Here is a 20,709-nt window from a genome sequence, read left to right on the forward strand (position 1 = left end):
AGGGAAAGTATCTAATTTTATATACATTTTGAGAAACCCATTTCCTTTGCATTGTTTCCACTTGTTATTTAGAGATGCAATAGGCATGAAATCTCTCTCTTCCGTTTTGGAATGCTCTTTTGAGTCACCATTTTTATGAGAACTTGTTTCAGAGCTCTTTCCTTTTTGACTGAATTTGAGCTCTGTGACTCCCTCCCTCAAACAAAACCAGTTGTTCAGACCATTGGATACAAATGTGTACTTCGAGGGGAGTCTCATGGTTTCCCTTAGAAAAATATCTTTGTCCAAGAGTTTTCACATCTTTCACAAAAAAAAGACCCAACCCCAAACTTTGTGCATGCTTCTTCCACCCTTATATCCAGCTACTACTAATCTTACTCTGTCAGACAGAGCAGATCTAATCTTATTCTGGTAGCATATGCATCAGTTTTGGAAGCATTTCTTAAACTCAAGATGCTGTTTCTGTAAAATAAATTTTTCCCTACTTGAATCTTAGAATAAGCGATACAAGTAGTTAAATGCTGTGGTACATTGAGTTTAATAGTAACTTTAGGTTATTGATGTTTCAGGTTTTGCATTCCTACTTTTATTGGCAGCACGTTTATAGCTAACAGCTAAAGGGAGTGGAGAGGAGCTGATAGACTGACACAATGTGCACTGCATAAGCCTCATTTCCTTAGAAAACCAACTGGGGAAGGGTGAAGAGCTAGCAGTTCAGAAGATGCTGAAAGTACTGAATTCTGACAAGATTTGTGGAAGTAGGTAGTCCAATAGAAGAGCTGTACAAGTATTCAGAGTTAGAAAAAGCTTACGGTACAGTAAAAATGCTGTTGCACACTGGACTGCTGTGGGGCAGGTGCTACAGGCAGAAGAAAAATTCATCAGTCCTCAGACCTTATTAGACTGAGATTCTAATGAGTGGGATTAAGCCATCTAGGAATTCAGGCTTTGGTAGCTTGTTCTTCTCCTCATCCAGATTTTCCTGGGGTTTTGGGGTTTTTTTTTGTAGTGAAGCTTTGTGGATTTTTTGTTTGTTTGTTTGTTTGTTTGACTTAATTTTTCCCTTACTGTAATGTGTTATTTAGCACTTTAAAAATGAAAATAGCATTGCAGTGTTAGGAAACTTCATCAGACTTTTTATGTAGGATTTAGTCTGCAACCTGCCTAAATTCTGTAGGGTCTGAAAGGACCTATTAAAAATTTATTTTCATGATTATATATATGAGTTTTCATAATGAGTAATTTATTATGATACCTTAGATAGCACTTAAAATGAAATTACTTTGAGCAGTCTTTTTTTTCCTTTGTCACCTGGCTTTCATATTTCCACGGGACAGCACAGAAGGAATCTCTTTTTGTGTTGGCTTTGTAACCTTGTTTATCAATGTTCACACACGTATGAATGATGTTGATTTAAAAAACTCCCTAGACCATATTCTTACCATTTTCAGTACAGCATAGTAGCATATTGCCATATTCAGTTTGCTGGGCCTGAATTTTGTTTAGATTTTTTTTCTGTATGATGTCATTCATAGATACAATTATCTCTGACTATTACCAAGCATGATTAAACACTTCCAGAAGGTATAAGGTGCTATTTTGTATATCAGAACAAATAGCATGCAGTCAGTAAAATGATACATTTCACACCCTGGTTTAGTTTTGTTTTGACTTTGCTCCTAGGGAAAAAAATAATAATAGAGGTTAAAACATGCTTGTACTTAAAATGAAAACAAGTATTTCAACATATTTAGGATTATTTTAATTATTGCATTTAGACCTGAATATTCATACTCAGGAATCTTTTAAATGCAGACTGATACAGAAGAACTGTTGTAGATACATTCTTACTTACCTTTTATACTCCTATAAGGGATTTAGAAAAATAAGTTTCAGGAGATGAACAGACTTCTTTAAGAGCAAGGTTTGTAGAAAGGCTTGTCGTGAAGTTGTTTATTTGCTGGATTTTAGAGTATGAGTTAGCTTTTCTTTATACTCCACAAAATCTGATTACAGTTACAGCTACTTACAGCTCTGGACTGTAAATATCTGTGTACTTACTCTAAGCTTGCAATCTGTGTTTGGTTAAAAAAACAAAGAAAGTAAAAAAAGTAAAAGATAAGTGTTTACTCAAGCTAGTTTTGTATAATATATTCAATAATATATTCAAATTTTATATGCTGAAGTGGATGTTGATTAATACATTGAAATAATAGTATTGAAAATGTGAAATTGTTTTAGGGTAAAATTATAATCTTGCAGGTATGTTTAGGAAATTTCAAAATAGATATTGATTTTTAATTATTGGCTGTAGCAGTTAAAGATAAATCAAAGGGTGGTTGTGGGAGGAAGATAATTTACTGAAAACAGAAATCAGATTTAGTAAGTAGGGCAGTGTTATTTCATAGGCAAAACAATTTACATTCTTTGTTAGAACTGAGAAGCTGCCTAAATTTTGGTTTTTTTCTGTGAGCAGTCTGAGAAGCTTTAAGACATTGATTCAGAGTACAAAGCAGGGTACAGTTTTGTAATCTTAAGTTTTATACCTTCCTTGAAAATAAATATAAAAGTTTTTTTCCAAGACATCTGGGAAGTCTTGTTCGGTTCAGTGTGTTCAAAAGGTTTGTCTAACATCGAATGTTTATTTTGAAGTCTGATCTTCCCTTCCTATCCAGAAGCTGGCAAAAGTGATTTGTTTGCAAACGAGAAGTGGAATTGTGGGTGAGCAGGAAACTTTCTCCCTGCCAGCCCCCCAAGCTTTTTTTCAATTTCTTGAATATTATGCCAACTGTTGGATAGGGAGTAACTTGAAAATGATTTAACATTCACTATTGCTTTCTCTTGTCTGTTATTTTGTTATAAGACTTTTGCAAAGCTGTGTTACTGTCCACCCAGCAAAATTACAGTGTATCTCCAGAAGTGTGTCATGTCCCAAACTTCTATTTGGAAGGAAGAGTCCCGAGATGCAGCTGTTACAGCCAAGCTGTGTTCATTGCATCAGTAACTTGTCCAGATAAAATTTTGAGGGAGTCTGAATCCTACTGAAAGGTGGAGAATGGTGCTACTGAAGGGTTCTTCAACAGTAACTCATAGCTTCATAAGTTCTAGGACAGCAAAGCTTTTTAAATGACACTTTGTGTTATTGCAGAACGTGGACTCTTAAAAACAGTAGATGCAACAGCAGCAAAAAGAAATTTTATTTATTTTTTTTTTTTACAGAACTTGCAGTTGAAAAATGTCAGTGAGTTCATTGCTACTGGTCACTAAGGTTTTGGTCTTAAGTGTGGCTTTCAAAGTGAGACAGCACTTCACATCACTATCAGTTTTTCTTCCTTTATTTATAAAGCATAGAAATAATTTCTGCTAGCCAGGAATAATGTAGATCATAATTAAGCTGCGTAGGAGCATATCTACTGTAGTAGTGGGAAGTGCAGTCCTGTAAACATGGGGCTGATCTAAGATTTGGGTGGTATCAATTGAGCCTGTTTCTGGTACATCCTTTGAGGGTATAGATCACTTTCTCTATGCTTCCTTCCCCTGTGTGTAAGATGGGTTAATGGCTCTGCCAAATAGAAAAGCACCAAAATCCAATAAATACTGAGGCATTCAGGAATTTAGGCCATCCAAGTATGTCAGGTAGTCCTGACTAACAATGCCAGTACATCTGGGGGGAGATTGACATACTACTTTTTTTTTCCTGATAAGTTCAACAAATTTTTCCTGTTTACAAAGAAAAGGGCCTGGGGATCATCTTACCCTATTATTTGTTATATCCTTGATAATATGGCAAGCCTCCGGAGCGTCTGTCATTCGAATTCCCAAGATTGTTGTGTGCATTTCTTCGACTTGATTAAGATGAACTGACTATGAATTTTGCCAGTTGTACAAATTGTGTCTCTGGTCGTTGTGGGAAGCCTGTCTTCACTCCGTCTTCCTAAAAGTACCAGCATTTTGTTTAACCTTTTGTGACTGTTAGGCTGCAAGAAAGGCTTTCTTCTCTAGGATACATCAGAGTTAAATGCACTTTATGTAAATTTTGATGTCCAGGCTACTTCAGACTTTCGGATGCACATAGCCTGCTATGTGCTACAATGAGGTCGAGCAGATTTTTTTAGAACTTTGTGCCATGTGGTTTAGGCCTATCAAAGAAGGATTTTTCTTTCTAGGTGTTTAGTGTTAGTTCTCCTTTGGCCTCTTGTTCACTTTGCTTCCAGCTCTGACTTCTGCATTGGGACTGAGTTAAAATGGGGATAGCTTTTGTAGTATTTTGTGTCTTCAGGCATCAAGATTTCTGTAGTGATTGGTTTTATGGGGGGACCTCAGGTACGTTGTATTCTCTTTTACAAACAGAAACCTGTAATCATTTTGGTGATCTGTTACAAAAGATGTAATTTTTCAGGTCTGCACAGAATGCAAATGCTTACATTCAAAACTTTTGATTAACAATACTTAGAGCTCAAATGTATTTTTATCAGGGGTATGGAAGTGAAAAGACAGAGTTTATCACAGTTCTCATTAATTTGGAATGTAAGTTGCATTAACAGCTCGCTTCTGGAATTTCAAGGGCAAACAAGAGATGGCATGTGACCTTTCATGGGGAAAGATTTATATAAGAAGGGAGTTTAGAGGACTAGGGTTCAGGAACCAGCAAATTATGCCAGAATTTTAATGTGGTGTGTGTTTGTATTGTTTAAAGAAAAAGATGGGAAAAGAGGAAGGAGAAATAGGGCAGATCAGAAGAGGTTAGCCGGGGAGAAAAGTTGCTTTTTCCTTAATAGCTTAAGGTATAGACTGCTCATTCAGCATTCTTGGAGGCTGAAATGTCAGTTTTGTTCTTGGGCAAATTCACTATATGTATGTATTGTACAAGGACAAGAATGTAACGTCTAAAAATTCAAAGCCTGATTTACTGTGTGGTCAGCTTTGATGCTTAATGGATGAAAGAGTTAAGCCACCTTAAAGATAAAGATACTATTGGATGATGATGACATAATGATAACAATATAGGTGTTTAGTAATAGTAATGTCAGTAGTTTTGTTGGAAATATATATTTTGAATCTTTGTCACTGCCAGGCATGTTTTGCATATATAATTAATAATGAAAGCAATTACTGTTGTACGTGGAACACATTGTTAATATGCAGTGATCTTCCATGCTATGCTCACACACATCTGTACTGTATTAAGTAGTTTGTTATCTGAGTGGTAAGTATAGGGCATCTGAGTTTAAGCAGTTTCAGAAACCTCCAGAAACTTCTATGTAGTAGATTTGAATTCAGTGAGCAGTGCTGGCTATGAGGCTTGCACCAGGGTTTTGGGCAGCTTGCACATTATTTGAAAGGATACCAAAAGACAGAAATCTTCATTGATGCTACAGAGGTCCTTCTTGCTGGCTGTGGCTATCTGAATCCATTAACACTGGAATAACCTATTTTTCCAATTTCAAACCAAGGTGTCAGTATTAATGAGTACTGGTTCTTCCTGTCATTCTCAATAAAGGGAGTAGAAGGAACTGCAAAACCTCTGGGATCTTTGTAGATCTGGGATCTGTAAAGCAGATACTGGCAAGCACTAACTGAGGAGGTTACTACTGGCGTTCACTGGCTGTTCGGTGTGTCTGTGTTTTTAATGTGGTGTCACATTTGGTTAGTTAGTTTTAGTTAATAGGAGCTTCATGTAGATACTGAAGGAATGCTCTTTTAGTGTTAAGAATTAACAAAAGGGACTTGAAAGAAGACTTTGTTCTTTAGTAGAGGCCTTCAGATTTTGTCGAATATTTGTAATAGATTCCTTTATGTAAAAGAGAATTTTGCATCATTGGTTAAACATGTTTTCAAATAATTGATCAGAAAAATTAAAAAAAACCCCAACGACCACTGTGTTCGAAAAACCATTAAAAAATAAAGATGTTAGTGAAACTTCATTTAACAATGAGTTAACATTTGGTATGTGACCTTGGTATTTTTGGAAAGTTGTCAGTTGCAATCAGTAGCATATATTGAAACAAATTATAGCTGTTGTTGAAATCCCATGATCTGATTTTTTTTCTGTTTCTGCATGTAGTGCTAAAACAGTTGAGAATGTAAAATCACTTAGGTGTTGAGTTGCAGCCACCTCTTGAATAATATGATATCTTCAGACATAACTGGTGTGCTGAAAGACGAATGACTTTGTCAGCTGGAGGTAGATAGCATCGGCACATCCTCGCTCCGAACTATGGGATATAGGGACTTACTACAATTTGACTGTTACTTAACTAGTTGGATTGAAAAATGCCAACAGAGAATGAACAGTAATTACACCATAAAGTGTTGGAAAAATGTGGTGAGCACACTGTACTGAATTGCTTTTATTATTAAATGGAAGTGCAGCTACTGTGTCTTCTCTTGCACAGGTTTTTATATTGTGTAGCAGCAATAAGTGAATTATTTTGTGTTTACATTCGTCTAAAGGAGTAGAGTCTATAAGACAGGCCTTTTCTATCTATTTTTTTCTTCTCTATAAAGATTAAATGTAAACTACTGGTTTTGGATTAGGTACACTTCCAATCAAAGTAAGGAGCTTCTTGTGGAAAGAGCAGGCCAGGTCGTCACTGCCTGTAGAACGGAGATTCTTTCAAGTGTTCCCGGGTCTAAACTTTTCACAGAGTGCAACTTCCAGCTCAGTAACTGTGTATTTGAAAACAAGAATTTTATTTCTTTTCCAAATTTATCAAATTACAATTAATTTTACTGTGTAATTGCAAACATGTAAAACTCTGCAATTTTGAAGAATTGCCCTGATTTTGAAGGAGTACAGATTCATTGAGAAAAACCCACCCAAAACAAATCCAAATCCTCTCTCCTCTGCCTCTGCGTGAAAACAAACCAAATCCTAGTGGGATGGAAGGAGGGTTGGTTTCCCATCTATCTGTATTGTATACAATTTAAGAAACTATGTAAAATAGTTAAGATACTATGCATTGTAGGTCTCTGGAGGGACTATAGCCTGTAGATCTGTGCTGGAACAGAAAAGAACAAGAGGTGAAGAACAGCAGAATAAAACCACTATGTGCATGACCCCAGCCTCCTGCACTGCCCATGACTCGCCAAATGAATTGGGATAGATGGATTGACAGGGGAAGCTGAGATTAAGGAGTAGAGTGATCATTCAGGAGAAGATGCTGTGTAAGAAAGAGTACGTGAGGCAACACTTGATCTTAAACAAGTGAAATCAGTGACTGGTGACCCTATTCGGTTTTTACAGTCTTAAGAGATATGGTGCTCCCTTTCCTTGCAAAAACTGCAGCTTTATCATGTCTGTATTTTTTTTTTTAATTGGTTTCTGGCATACCCTAACTCTGCTCTGAAAATATTTTCAAATTTATGGCCATTTACATTCCACCAGCTTGCTTTTAAGTAATTGAATTTTATCTTTCAGCAGGCCCAACAGAAGGTTTGGGAAAAATAATACAGAGATTTCCTCAGAAGGACTGGGAAGACACTCCTTTTCCACAGGGAATAGAGTTGGTAAGTTTGCATTACATTTTGTAATTTTTAGAATTTCTTCACATACAATTGGAAGATACATCTGCCTTCATGCAGTGATCTGTGTTACCTAACCTGACAGGGAATGGGTAGAAATTACGTGAGTAGAGGGCATAGATAATAGCTTTAAGAATAATAAGGCTAGCAGAAGTTAATTTATTCTGGCTTGTACCACTAAGTAGATATTCCTAGAATACAGATAAAGTCTGCAGCAAAATTAGAAACAGTGTATTTAAAATAAATATTTGTTTGTGTCACTAAGTTTGTCATCTGCTGTGTTTTTAGAACCACCCTTCATATGTCAGATGACTTTTCATTGTTATGTTCAAATAAATTCATGTGTATTTGTATATTGTAGATTAAAGAAAGAATTAAATATAATATCCCAATGAACTGGCTTGATTGAAATGGTCAGTCTTTACCCCATATTCTGTTCTTGACAGGTGACATATAATGGGTGCTTACGAAAATGGGGCACTGAACAAGGCTAGTGTACAGTGGTCTATTTTAATGGCCCGCTCTGAGAATTCACTAAGTACCACTTCTTTCCTTCCTTTATCTCATATTGAGAGATGCAATGAGAAGGTATAGCTTACTCATCCAGATAAGGGTTTCATTAAACATACAGCCCTAAAAACCCTGCAGAGAAATGAAATACTGAGGTCAGACTGTGGAAATTAGGTTTCTGAGAAGTCGGGGTGAAACTCTTGCTGCTGTGAACTTGGGTTCTGAGACAGGATGAGCTAGTGAAGGAGATGGCCTGTAGGAAGTGTTGCAATACAAATCTTCGTACTGTGGGACAAAATCAGCTGCTGAGGACAAAGACACTGACTCTTCACTGAATTTATTACACAGCTATAGAAAACATGGCCAACTTTTACCGGTGTGATACCTTTTAACCAGTGCTCAGCTCACTCGCTGAGTCATAACACGCCGTTGGCTGGGTGGTGTCCTCTTCAGTGAGAGACTGGGGGGGCGATCTGGCTGGTTACTGCTTGCTGTCTGGTGTAGCAGGCGTTTGTGTTAATCTCTGTGTGCTGGTGTATGTGGCTGGTTGCTCGTTTTCTTCAGCAGTGTGGTTTTAGTTTCTTCATAGTCAAGCATAAGCCTTATGTTTTAGGGGGAAGTCATACATTAATTACTGGTGTAAGCATTATTGCTGATACACGTGATGGATAGTTACAGTGCTTGTGGTTCGCTTGCATAATATTACATTTGGCAATGTAGTGCTGTGCTGAAACAATGGAAGCTCCTGCTTTCTCTGAAGTGTTTCTACTACAGTTACAACATTATGCCACTCTGCATAGCAATTGCTGTTTGCTCTAGCTGGTAATTCTCTACTTGATACATGGCTAGCCAGCATGTGCTCGATGACTGCTGACTGAGTTCAGTTCAGTGGCTTTGTTATGTAGCACACACAGTTGTAGATCATTAGAAGGAAATGAACTTTTGGTGCCAAGGCTTAGGGGTTTTTTTCTTTTTTTAACCACTCTCTTGGGGTTGAACTAGGTGGTTTGATCTCGCCTTAAATAACTGCAAGAGTTTGAGTCATATGAAGATTTATTTTGTCATACAAATCTTCCTTACCTATTTCAAAGAAAGTAATGTGTCTGACTCCCAGTGATGTTCTGAAATAAATGAACACAGCTTCTATTAAAGCCATGAAGCTTCTTAAGTGATCTGTCTGTACCCAAATGTTATTTCCCATTTAAGTTTAATTGTAGGATGTTAGCACTACAAGAAATACTTTTCTAAAGGAAGATTGTTTGTTTTTTTTCCTTGATTGATCAAAACATTATTTTTGTATCAGTTGTCAAATGACTCATTAGGGCAAAGCCAGGAGGATTTTAAACTTTCCAAGTAAAATTAAATTTGATGACTTAAAAGTTAAGGACATCTATTCAGCCAGTTGGAAAAATTAGTCAAGTTTTGATTTGCTTTCTAAATGTGGTAATAAAATTTTAATTAATTAAGATTGAGGAGTTGGCGATATTGCAAAGGTCAAGTCCTAAAGTCACATTTTGGCAGGGTGTTTTTTTCAAGGTTTTGGATGAGTGTAACATGAATCAACATTAGTTCATGTAAAGGAAAGAAGAAAAGCTATGAAAACTGTGTTACTGTTTTCTGTTTGTCACCTTAAGGGCAGTTTTAATATCATTAAGAAGATAACAGGCAAACCTTGGGGAAAAAAAAAGGAGAGAAAGAAGATAAGAAAAGAATAGTTGACATAAGTGTATATGAGAATGAAGGTAGACATTTTTATGAATAGCACTTAGTTCTGTGAGTAATTTGAATTAAAATCCTCTTAAGTGTATTTCTGCTCCTTGAGTGAAGGATCTTTATGAAATTATATGGTTTCTTTGAGATGGAAAAAAAGCAATGGTTTGTGTCTGAAAAACATGTTAAACTTGCCTCACTGTGTTTTCATGAAGGAAAAAAAAGCTAAAACTTTCCATGTCTAGAGGTAGGATTGAAGGGAGATTAGATTTTTGAGTCTTGTCGTCTTCTGCCATGAATTAAATTATGGAGATCTTCAACTGATTATCTGATTATTGGTGAAGATCTCACTGCCCTCCCCCTCTGCTCTATTATAAAGCCAATTACTTTCCTGTGAATTTGGACATTTGGATATTTTTTTTTTTTGTCTCCATGAAAAGGGATCATTTTGGGAACATCTTATCTAGGAAAGATGATGACCCTATTTCAGCTTTTACTCTGAGCCTTGACCCTGTTTGTAGATTCGTTAATTTGACAGAAATATGTAGAGAATTGGGTCATTATAAAATGTAATTGCAGTTTTAAGTTTTTACTGAGGAGTGTTATTTTTGGTGTATATGTATTCTGTATTAAAGGATTAAGAGTCACTTAAACTGTTTCTATTTTTATGTGTATAGCTTATGTTAGCTATGCTCTGGTCTTGTTTAACAAACACTTAGGTTACAGGGTAAACATGTCTAAAATTCAACAGAAATAGACTTTATGAAATTTTTTTTCAAGTGTTTTAGTTTGTCTTGTTAAATAAATGGTGTGTCTTCTGGTTGTCAGTGGTAAGTGAGCAAAGCCATGAGTTGCTGTTGAGGGATTATTGATGGTTACAGTAGCTAGTAAAGAGCCCTAATACTTTTTTATTGTTTGTTGAATTGTGATATGAGAATAAGATATTATATTTGTTAATATTTGTTAATTTTATGTCATACACATTAACTGTTACATCAAAAGCAGTAAGATGATGTTCTTGGATTTGCTAGAACCTTTTGAGGACTATTCAAGAGGAATAGGATACTTTTTTTTTTAATAATTTCAGCCTAGAATCTGAGCATCTTCAGTTTACTGACACATAGCAGTCCATTTGCAGTTTATTGACAGTACAAGTCAAAGTGAGTTTTCTCAGGTTTCATGGAAGTAAGCTCATTTTGAGGAGTAAAGAGAGATTTATACTCATTCCTAAAGTTATATATTTATTTAATATATGTATATTTATTAAAGTGGCTCATAAAAGCATTTAACTAATTGGTTTTCAAAAGAATGCAGTTAGAACATACCTCATTATTGTCCCCCATAAGATTTTAAATGAACTTGTTAGGGTAGCCTTCTCCATAGTCTCTGTTTCAGAGAAGTTATTTCGGCTTTACACGGATACAGTTTAAGTTTAAAAATAACCCTCTAAAATCAGCTGAGACATATAGAGCTGTTTAAAATTAGGATAATCAAATTTCTTGTTCTTACTTGTAGAAAGAATCCTTGAGAGAGTATGTTGGTTGAATGAGTTAGCTTTATATTTCTGCATATTTTTCTTATTTATAATCCAGTTTTAATTCTGCTATATACCTTCCTAGACATCATAATTAGTTTTACATCAAAGGAGGAAGCTTTGGTATGTTATGTTACACTGTATACTCATTTTTGTCCCAGGGCTAAATTAGATAAACTAAATGTCATCTGCATTACTCAGAGTTGGGAGGCTATCGTTAATTAGTCCAATGAAAGTCATACCTAGAAAAAAGATACGTTGTCTTAAGTTTAAACTGGATATAATGTGATTGTGCAGTTTGTGAGTAGCAGGGAAGAAAATTTCCCACTCTGACTGGTGGTGGTGATGGTAGTAGTAGTGTCACAAATTAGCAATTTCACTTCAAGTATGTGCAAGTGTAGAAATGAACCATACATTTCTAGACAAGCTAATCACCGATCCAAATAATTGCTTAAGTTATAAAATGCAATTGTAAATTCTAAAAGCTGTTATTTAATGCAATCCTTTGAAGACAGCTTACATGTGATAGTAAGAGGAATGCTTCTGAAGAAAGGCTGTATGTGTCTCTCTGAGATCTGGTAGGATACCTGCTTTGTCCTAGAGGAGGAGGAGTTGGTGGTGTTGGAATGAGTGTATTACTTCTTTGTGTAGAGCCTTATCTTTGCTGTAGATCTTTGCATTTCTGCACCTTTGAGCAGCTTCAGATATGAACTCTTAAATAGACATGAAGTATGTCTTTTGTGAAATACTGGATTCAAGTTTCAAATTCCAACTAACCTGAGACCTGAGATATGAAAAAAAACCAACAAATGAGAGTGAGGAATGGTAGTTATGTGTTTTTGAAGTATCTCTGTATTTTGACTGACCTGGTAGATCTCAATCTTTTGACAAAAAAGAAATAGTCCTGGACAGATTTCCACTTCATGATGACGTACGTAATTTACAAGTGGCAGCTGTACCTCTGAGATCTTAAGTGAATCTACACTGCTCTTGGAGCTTCACAGTGGGGTCGGGGCGAGGCACGCTATCAGTAAAACCCCACCAAACCCCAACAAATTTGTCTGCAGAATTGCATTGAAAAACAATTTCTGTCACTCAGTTGAAGACATTTTAAGGTAAGCCAGTTTTTAAAGTAGTGAACTCCTGAACTTTTGGAGATTCCCAATGCAGACTCTTTGAAAATCATTACACACGCTGTCGAAAGTAATACTTTTTAAAATTCCAGTGCTGATCACTTAGTGTTATTTTTGTTTTACCACTTTGGTGTAATGCATCTTTTCTAGGAAAAAAAAATCTGATACTTGAACACTTTACTACTTACTTTAAAAAAGATGCAAGAGACAAACTGGGTTGCAGATTAGCCAGTTAAGGCCTGAAGTGATTAAAGTTTTAAGAGGGTTAATCTTTAAATGCTTCAGTCTTAGCTAGCTGATCTGTAAGCCAATTTTTCTGCAGCATTAATGCTTTTAAGGACCTGAATCAATGGTTGTCTGCAGCATCCATTTAACCTTCAGTGCAGTTGGTCAGCTGCAGAGATTTTGGATTTGTAAGGTTTTTTTCCTCTTTCCCCTCAAACTTTTTTTACCTCTCAAGAATCATTATATATGTAATTATTTAATGAACAACTACATGATAGAGCTTAGTGGAACACTTATAAATGCATTGTGTTCTTCTTCTGTTCTCATTATGTTGCAGTACAGGTGCTTTCAGCAGTTAGCAGAAAACAGATGATAGCAAAAGTACAGCTAACTTTTTTATTTGAGTTATATTATGGATGCTGTTTATATTCCTTTAACTTGTCTATATTAGCCTCCAGTGGAAATCTTAGAGTGCCGTTAAGCGTGGTGTGTTTTACAGTAATGTCTCTGCTCTGCTGTAAAATAGTTCTATTCTGGTTTTAGAATCCCACTGCTTTTACTTAGTAGATCTTAGCTTCTGGATTTTGTAGACTAGTGGGGTAAAATAGTTTGATATTGAGATCTAAGGGCTTGCACGTAGTCCTTGTGTAGCAGAACTTAGTCTTACTTGACTAAATACTTTGAAAGGGTTCCTGTGACTACCAGAAAGGAAGAGAGAAAATTAAATTTGGACAAATGTAACAATCCAATAAGGCATTACAGTTGAAGTACCTCAGAACCACTTAACCAATTTGTTTTCTAAAATTCCCACGTTTTGTTTCAGCTCATTATTACAGATAATTATTTGCCAGCCTTCTGTAAGAAATCGGAATATTTTTTCCTCTTGAATTTAAGCAATTTTTTGACTGACATTTCTGGGGATTTTGTTTGTTTGTTTTGTTTTTTCTATGTGTTTGTGCAGGGAGCTGAGAATTTGTGTGGTTTTGGAGAAGCCAGAAAGCAAGACTGTTGTCTATTGAATTTATAACTATATATCCAGTTGTCACAAAGCTATCCTTTCTAGGGTTGTGTGAAGGAGCAGAAAGGCAGATAATGTGCATCTAATCAAACACAGTCTATTGGGCTGAATACAAGATTGTGAAATTTGAACTGGGTCATTGAATGTGTTCTGGGAATCCAGAAATAATTTATCTGTGAAGTTGATTCCTATGACTATAAATCAGTTTGGAATGTTTTCTAATAGTTCAAGAAAACAGACTAATGGAAAATAAAGGCCATTTTATGTTTTTTTTCTGAATAAATTTGTTAATGGTTTGTATTTTGTTGAAGCTGATAGTTTTCATGCTAAGAATTTCTAATCAATGCTTCTTGTAAATCATGTTATTTCCCCAGCCCTCCAATTTTACCAACTTTTAAATTTATAAATTCTGTTACATTTTGATGCAGGTTTCTTTTGCTGGTTTAAATAATCTCAGCAGTTTTAAAGCTTGACTTCTTAAAATTGAAAACTTTTGTGATGCCTTTATACAGTATAAGTGCTTATTCAGAATATGTTATAAAAGGTGTGTCCTAGTTGTGTTCATTAAAAAAGAAAAAAAAAAAGAACAGTAATAAATATTAAGATGACCCTTCACTATTTTGCATATTTTGTGTGCTGCTGCTCATTATATCAGCCCTTGTATTATCCAGTTAGAAGCCAAACAGAAACGTTGGTGCAGAGACCAATTCATGTAACTCCTGGTTTTCCTTCCTGGACCCTGTATGGAGTAGAGCGAGCTGGGTGCTCTGGACGTGCACCTGGCACAAACACATCTGCAGGCTTGGGGAGAAAGCGGCTGATTTCAGTGGTTCAGTCTCTGACCGAGTCTGTGCCATGCAGAGGCCCAGGGAAAGCACTTGGAGGCTTAATTCCAGTTTTTTTTCAGAAGCAGCCTGTTGGCCTCAAGCACCATCACTGACTTAAGTGTCAAAAGGAGTGGAATTTATGAGTCCTGAGGTTGGGGACATTGGTTTGCTTATAAAGCAAAGACTACTTAATATTGTTTCAGTAGGGCCCGTTGATGCTGTCTTTTGACTAATTGCATGGAACTGGCAGAACCACTTCCAGATCTTTAATTTTTATAGTGCAGGCTTTTTAGACTATTTTGTCTATTTCCTAATAATATATAGCATATTGTTTTATTTTATACAAAACCTGGTATTTGTAAATGGAAAAAGGAAAAGTTCATGAATGAACTTGGCTTCTAACTTGGTTAGAAGATATAAAAGGGAGCTAGCCTGTTTAGATGGCCCTCTTCTTCCTGTATTATTCTTTAATAATATGATCTTTAATAATTTCTGATATGGTTCTGATGTCCTGATTTTAGTAAGGATTTGGTAAATGACTATGAGAATTTTAATGAAGAAACCTAATTATTTTAAATAAAAATAATAATAAAAAAGCAATTTTATGGGGCTTGCTTTTGATCATAGTAAAGAATAACGTACATTTCCATGCAAAATACAATTTGTATTAAGAGGAAGAAGAAAAATATAAATATGTTCAGATCTGTTTTGTAAATCCTTATTTTAAGGCTAGTCACTGATGAAGAATTTTTATCTTTGTATTGAAATTCTCCCGACTGGGGATCTGCCATAAGTGTGACTTCCTATAATGAATTCTGAGTGTGGAATCAGTATTGTGGAACCAGTGATTTTGTCAGCAGTTTACCTGGACTTGTCCTAGCAAAAACTTTTATTTTTTCTCTGTCTTCATTGCTCTGTGCATTTCAGAAATAAACTGATGCAGGCCAAAGCCTTTAGAAGTGCCAGGTCTGTAAGACGAGAGGTTAATGCTGCAATCTGTTCCATGGAGCATTATGGCCTGTCCTATAGTTCTGTAGTGTTTAGTTGCAGTGTCTTTATTTTTTTTTCAAGGACATACTGTCATAGGATCGCTTGAACAAGTGCTTTTATTTAGCTGTAACGGACACCAGGATAAACTAAAAAGAAATTTCTGTATCAGTAGAGTAATAAATTAAGCATTTGAACTGGCCACTATTATGGATCTCTGAAGCTCCAACTTTCACAGATTTGGAGATAAGGCAGTTCAGGCTTTAGTTGTGGTTAATGCTACTTGTGTGATGATCCTTTTATGGTTCATAGTTCTTTCTCAGACTGCAGCTCATTAAATCTGAGTTGCAGAGTGAACCTAGGCAAAGAGGAAGAGCACTGATACCCAAATCTTCTCTTGAATGGCTTTTGGAACATATTCACAAGAGCTTCCCCGACCAGCTATCACAAATCTTGCAGGTTTTTATGCAAGTTGAGATGATAGGACATGACATCTCCCATCACCTTCTGCACCAAGGCCCATATTCCAACTGTCTTTTTGATACGACTCTTACCAGATTTCTTTGTTTCTGCACCTGTCTTTTGTTTGTTTGTTTCTTGTAGCTTCTGTGTTTTCCCTTGGGGATAAAGAAAAAGTGAGTAGATGTCGAAGTGTCACCTTAGTTCTGCAAGTTTCCCTAACATCAAAATATTACAGTACCTATCTCCATAGGTACTGTACCAGACCCAAACCACCCCACCGTACATATTAAAAGCACAAACTTGATCATTATCTCATGGTCCTCAGCAAATTTTTTTCCCCTCCCCGTCGTTTTGGATTTGTGTATCTAACTAAGGTATTACTGATGTTTTTGAAGAAACTTTTCCGTCCAGATTCTGTCATACAAGCGTCCTCAAACTACTTATTGTCTTTTCCTTGCATTGTCTGGTTCCTTAACCTTCTGACTTGAACCTCTGCCAAGTTACTTGAACTAAAGCAATGAGTATATACATAAGATTAGGAATAAAGCAATTTAAATGTAATAAATAATGTGTAATAACACTCCCTACCCCCAAATAAAATGATCTACTGTTTTAGTGAGCTGCTAATATTTCTGTTGTCATTCTGCAATAAACTGTGGGGTATTTAATATAAGAACTGGCATTAACTTTCTGCCTTTTTTCTACCCCGTGTCTCCCTCTCTTCATAACTTAAAAAGTTTTAGTCCTTTACCTAAATAAAGGAAGCTGAACCCAAATCCATTCCAGTACGTCTCTAAAACAAACTGGTGGGACATGGTCAGATTATGTAATTACTTTGTGCAGATTGATACAGTATATTACACTGGGTAATACAGCAAATATGTGTTTAGTATTAAAAATACCCAGTGCAATTACGGTTTTGGTGCATTATCTTTAGGCTTACCTGTGAGCTAAAAGTGCTGGAAACATTATTTTATGCTAAAAAAATATAAATTAATTCAAAATTTTCATCCAATGCAGAATATCTGCTTTTGTAATTTACTGAAAAAATCTACATTATAATGTAGTATTTTTTAAAAAAAGCAATATTCCCCTTCTGTAAATGGCATACACAAAATCAGCCTCACTTCCTTTTTAACTGTATCGGTTTCATTTTCCACATGCGTTATAGCGTGTGGACAAGAGAGACGTTCGTTAAAATCATGGCTTATAAGCTTAGAATGAAGAATGAATTAGATTTAATATCAAAATAGTGGGATAAGAAGTGGGTACTAAAGTTACAGTGTGCATTTGTGACCTCAATATTTTTAAACATTCTTCAAATACCAGATTTGTCTAGTTCTCGGTATCACCTCATGATTATTCACTATAACTGCATACCAGAAAAGCTTATTTCACAATGATTTTCCTTCATTCTGGCCCAGCAATATACTCGTAGAGAGTTTCTGGCATTTGCAATTTTTAAGATTTGTTGTTAGACTATTTTCATATCTGTTTTATGTCTTATGTATTGAATTTGATCTCCTTCTCCCAAATAGCAGAAGAATTGGCAAGAGGTCTCAAACAGTGGGTGGAGACTACACTCTCCCCCCATCCCCAATTTAGATGTTTTGCTTGTGTGTCCAGTGTGTGCTAGCAGCAGCAATTTCCATATGAGAAGCTTTTGAGCATCTACAGCGAGTTATTGTATGTGCACTAAGTAACAAAAATTGCTTGGAAAAATCACTTGTTGCTGGTTTTGGTTATGGCTGCATTATTTATATAAGCAAAGTCTTCTGGTTTGCAATTCAAGATTTGTTTCTTGTTCTACTTTGATCAATAGTATTACTTTAAAGATTATTTTTTGGTCATTTTGTGTCTGAATGTCTTTCATCTAAAAATTAGCAGCACTTCCAACTGTGTAGTTGGAAAACTGTTTGGGAATAATGAATATCTGAAATTTTCTTTCAATTGTGAAAACTTCACATGAACTGGGAAACAGTTTCCGATTTATATAACTAAAGAGATATTAAAATTAATGGAAATCCATTAAATAACAATCATTTTGTCAAGTTAGGTCAGGTTTGAAAGATTGTTGATGTTAGATTTTTGTAATCATGTGCCTCAGCTGAGTAAAGTTAGTTGTTGAGTTGAGTATGCCTGAGAAAGCGTATTGCAGTAATAAATTCTGTGGAATCATATGTGATTAATAAATATTTAAATACATATCAGCATTGTTTTGTTTATTCTGGCTCCCACAAACATAATTTTGTTTGTATTTTGCGTGACAAAGGCTAGGCAGTTAGTGTTCAGTTAAGTGTTCAATAATACGTTTTTCCAAAATGATTCAGTTTATTTCCAAGGTGAACAGTGATGTAATTAAGGAAAATATAATCAAATGTCAGATTTTTGTCCCGACTTTGGCTTTAGACCGCAAGTGGTATAGTGGTGCTGTGGAAGAGTTCAGCTAAAACTGATCTCCTCAGTCCCTGGGTTGAGGCTTTAGGTGAATTAATAGAGGTAACGGAAATGAGTTGGTTCATTAAACCATTTCCCGGGTTGTTAAAATGGAAAGGCAGAAGCAAAGGCAGAAGCAGTCTAACCAAAAAAATCCAAGAGCCTGTTTAAGGGTTTTTAGAACCTTTTCACTGGCTCTCCTTCCTTTTTTAACCTGTTTTGGTAGGAACTACAAGTGTATCCATTGACACAAGTATTTTTTAACAGTCTGTATTTGTAATTTGACAATGATGAAAAAAATTTATTGGAAGTGGTTCCCTGAGCAGGAGTATTTGGTGACATGTTTTATGTTTTTTTTGATGAAACATTTTGAGATTATCAGCCATTAAATAGACATCTAAGTATCCTAATTTCATTTGTTAAATACATAGATGTGATCTATACTGAAGCATTTTAGGGTGTGTGGAATGGGATAATAATGACATACTACTTGTATTATTAAGGTGTGTCATTATTACAGCATATGCACACCCTCTTATGTCTTACTGCTTAAATATGATAGTGCTTATAAAAGCTTTCCTTTTAAAGTATTATTTTGCTGTGATGTGTTAGGTAACAGCACATTTATGTACATTATTTTACCTATTATGGATGATACCTTACTTGTGGGTTGCAAAAGCAATACTACAGTGGAAAGCTTAGTTAAATTAGGGACTGAATTTAGTAGTGGTTTCTGAAGTGTGTTCAAAGAAAGAAACTTAATGACTCTTTTCAGATTATTTATTTTAAGTGTGGTAGATAAGAACATACCTTTTCAATCTTAGTTTCATGGTTATTTTATTTCTTGCACTCAGCAAAGCAAGAATGGAGTGTTCCTTACTGAGTCATTTTGTTTCTATATGAGTTACCCCCTTCAGGTTTTCTTGTCTGGGAGGGTGAGATTGTTCTCTATGCCAGTGCTGATCCAGAGGGAGAGGAGAAAGCAGACTACCTAATTTAAGCTTAAATCTAGAAATGCATAAACAAGATTTGCAAAGTGAACTTACATATTTTAGACCTCAATAAGAGAGAGAGTGGAGATAAGATGTATACTTTCTAGAGACAGCTTTAGGATGACTTGCTGTTTAAATTTCAACCTAGTGGCAAACAGCTGTCTGAACAATTTCTGGAAGGTTGTATTCTTATTAGTCTGTGTGTATTACCTTCTGCTTCTTTAAAGTATCTGCTTTACTGCTCTGGGAACCATGTGAATTTTGGAAGGCTATGTTTTAAACATGAATTTTAGCAATGTAAAAGATAAATAGGCTTAGATCTATTAATTCTGCTACAACTAGAAATATTATCCTATCGATAGTTGAGCTGCGTTCCACAGTCACGTGGAGGAAGGTGCTGAAAACCAAGTCCTGGCTTCCTGAGGCTGTTGTGATAATTACACTGAATAGCAATGGAAATATTGATACCCAAGATCAGAATAGAAGTTGGTCAAGCTTATTGTCCAGAATCCAACAGGAATCAGCAACTGGATAGTTTGGGAAGGAGTGTAAGATATCATGAGATGACACACTGTTGCTTCTTTTGATAAATACACTGGCATGTGCCAAGCTTAAGAGGCTTCCACAATGATAGGATTCATTTGGGCTAACGAGTATGCTTGTTCCTCAGGAGCTTCTCCCTTATTTCTTTGTCTCAAAGTTTTTAAGCACATTATACTTTTGTCGTTCATAATAGTTCATGGCAATGTGTTCTGTAGTTTCAGTATGTTTTGTGAAAGACTTCCAATATTTTTATATAAAGCTCTCTATTTAGTTTTCATGAGAAATAATGAATTACTCTGTATTTATATTATTCATTCTGTTCATAAGTATGTAGATGTCTATTCTGTTCTGTTCCTGTCCTAGAGAATTGTTGTTGCCAAGAGGGAGAATCCTTTCTGATACAATCTTTCTTTGTAGAGAAGCTCTTCCAAGCCTCCGGATACTGTTTTTCTCTGTGAAGCTCAGTTGAAATGTATCTTTTTTTAAAGTTCAGGGATTAAAATAGCAAATCTTAACAGTGTGTGTACCTCCCAGGCTTTGAATTTTTTTTTGCCCATGGTTACTGCAGATTGAAGTGAAACACGTTTCAGATTTTCTTTCCTGGGTGGTAACACTGTGGTAACACTGTAGTCTGCTATTGCAGATGCATCTTTAGCGTTTTTATTTTTTTCTTGGGCTTTACTTTCCACTTCTCAGTTGGGAATCTTTGTTACCCAGTTAGTGTTGTTTAATGTACTATCACAAGGGACTTTAGCATTGGCTGTTCCAAATACTGTATCTTCCATAGACTCCACCAATTCACTGTTGA

General features: G+C 35.6%; 1 protein-coding gene across 1 annotated transcript in view; it reads left to right on the plus strand.

The window, feature by feature from the left end:
- Positions 1-4,244: 4,244 nt before the first annotated feature.
- The window catches only part of LOC104524009 (myotubularin-related protein 13), a gene marked incomplete at its 3' end in the record, with an annotated part of 112,609 nt that continues 96,144 nt past the window's right edge, over positions 4,245-20,709 (plus strand). Inside the window, exons 1-2 of the mRNA XM_010166755.2 lie at positions 4,245-4,323; positions 7,424-7,509. Of these exons, the coding sequence (XP_010165057.2) occupies positions 4,245-4,323; positions 7,424-7,509 (165 nt within the window). The remainder of the gene's footprint in view (positions 4,324-7,423; positions 7,510-20,709) is intronic.

This window comes from Antrostomus carolinensis, unplaced genomic scaffold (assembly GCF_000700745.2).
Source record: "Antrostomus carolinensis isolate BGI_N321 unplaced genomic scaffold, ASM70074v2 scaffold13244, whole genome shotgun sequence".
NCBI classification, from domain to species: Eukaryota; Metazoa; Chordata; class Aves; order Caprimulgiformes; family Caprimulgidae; genus Antrostomus; species Antrostomus carolinensis.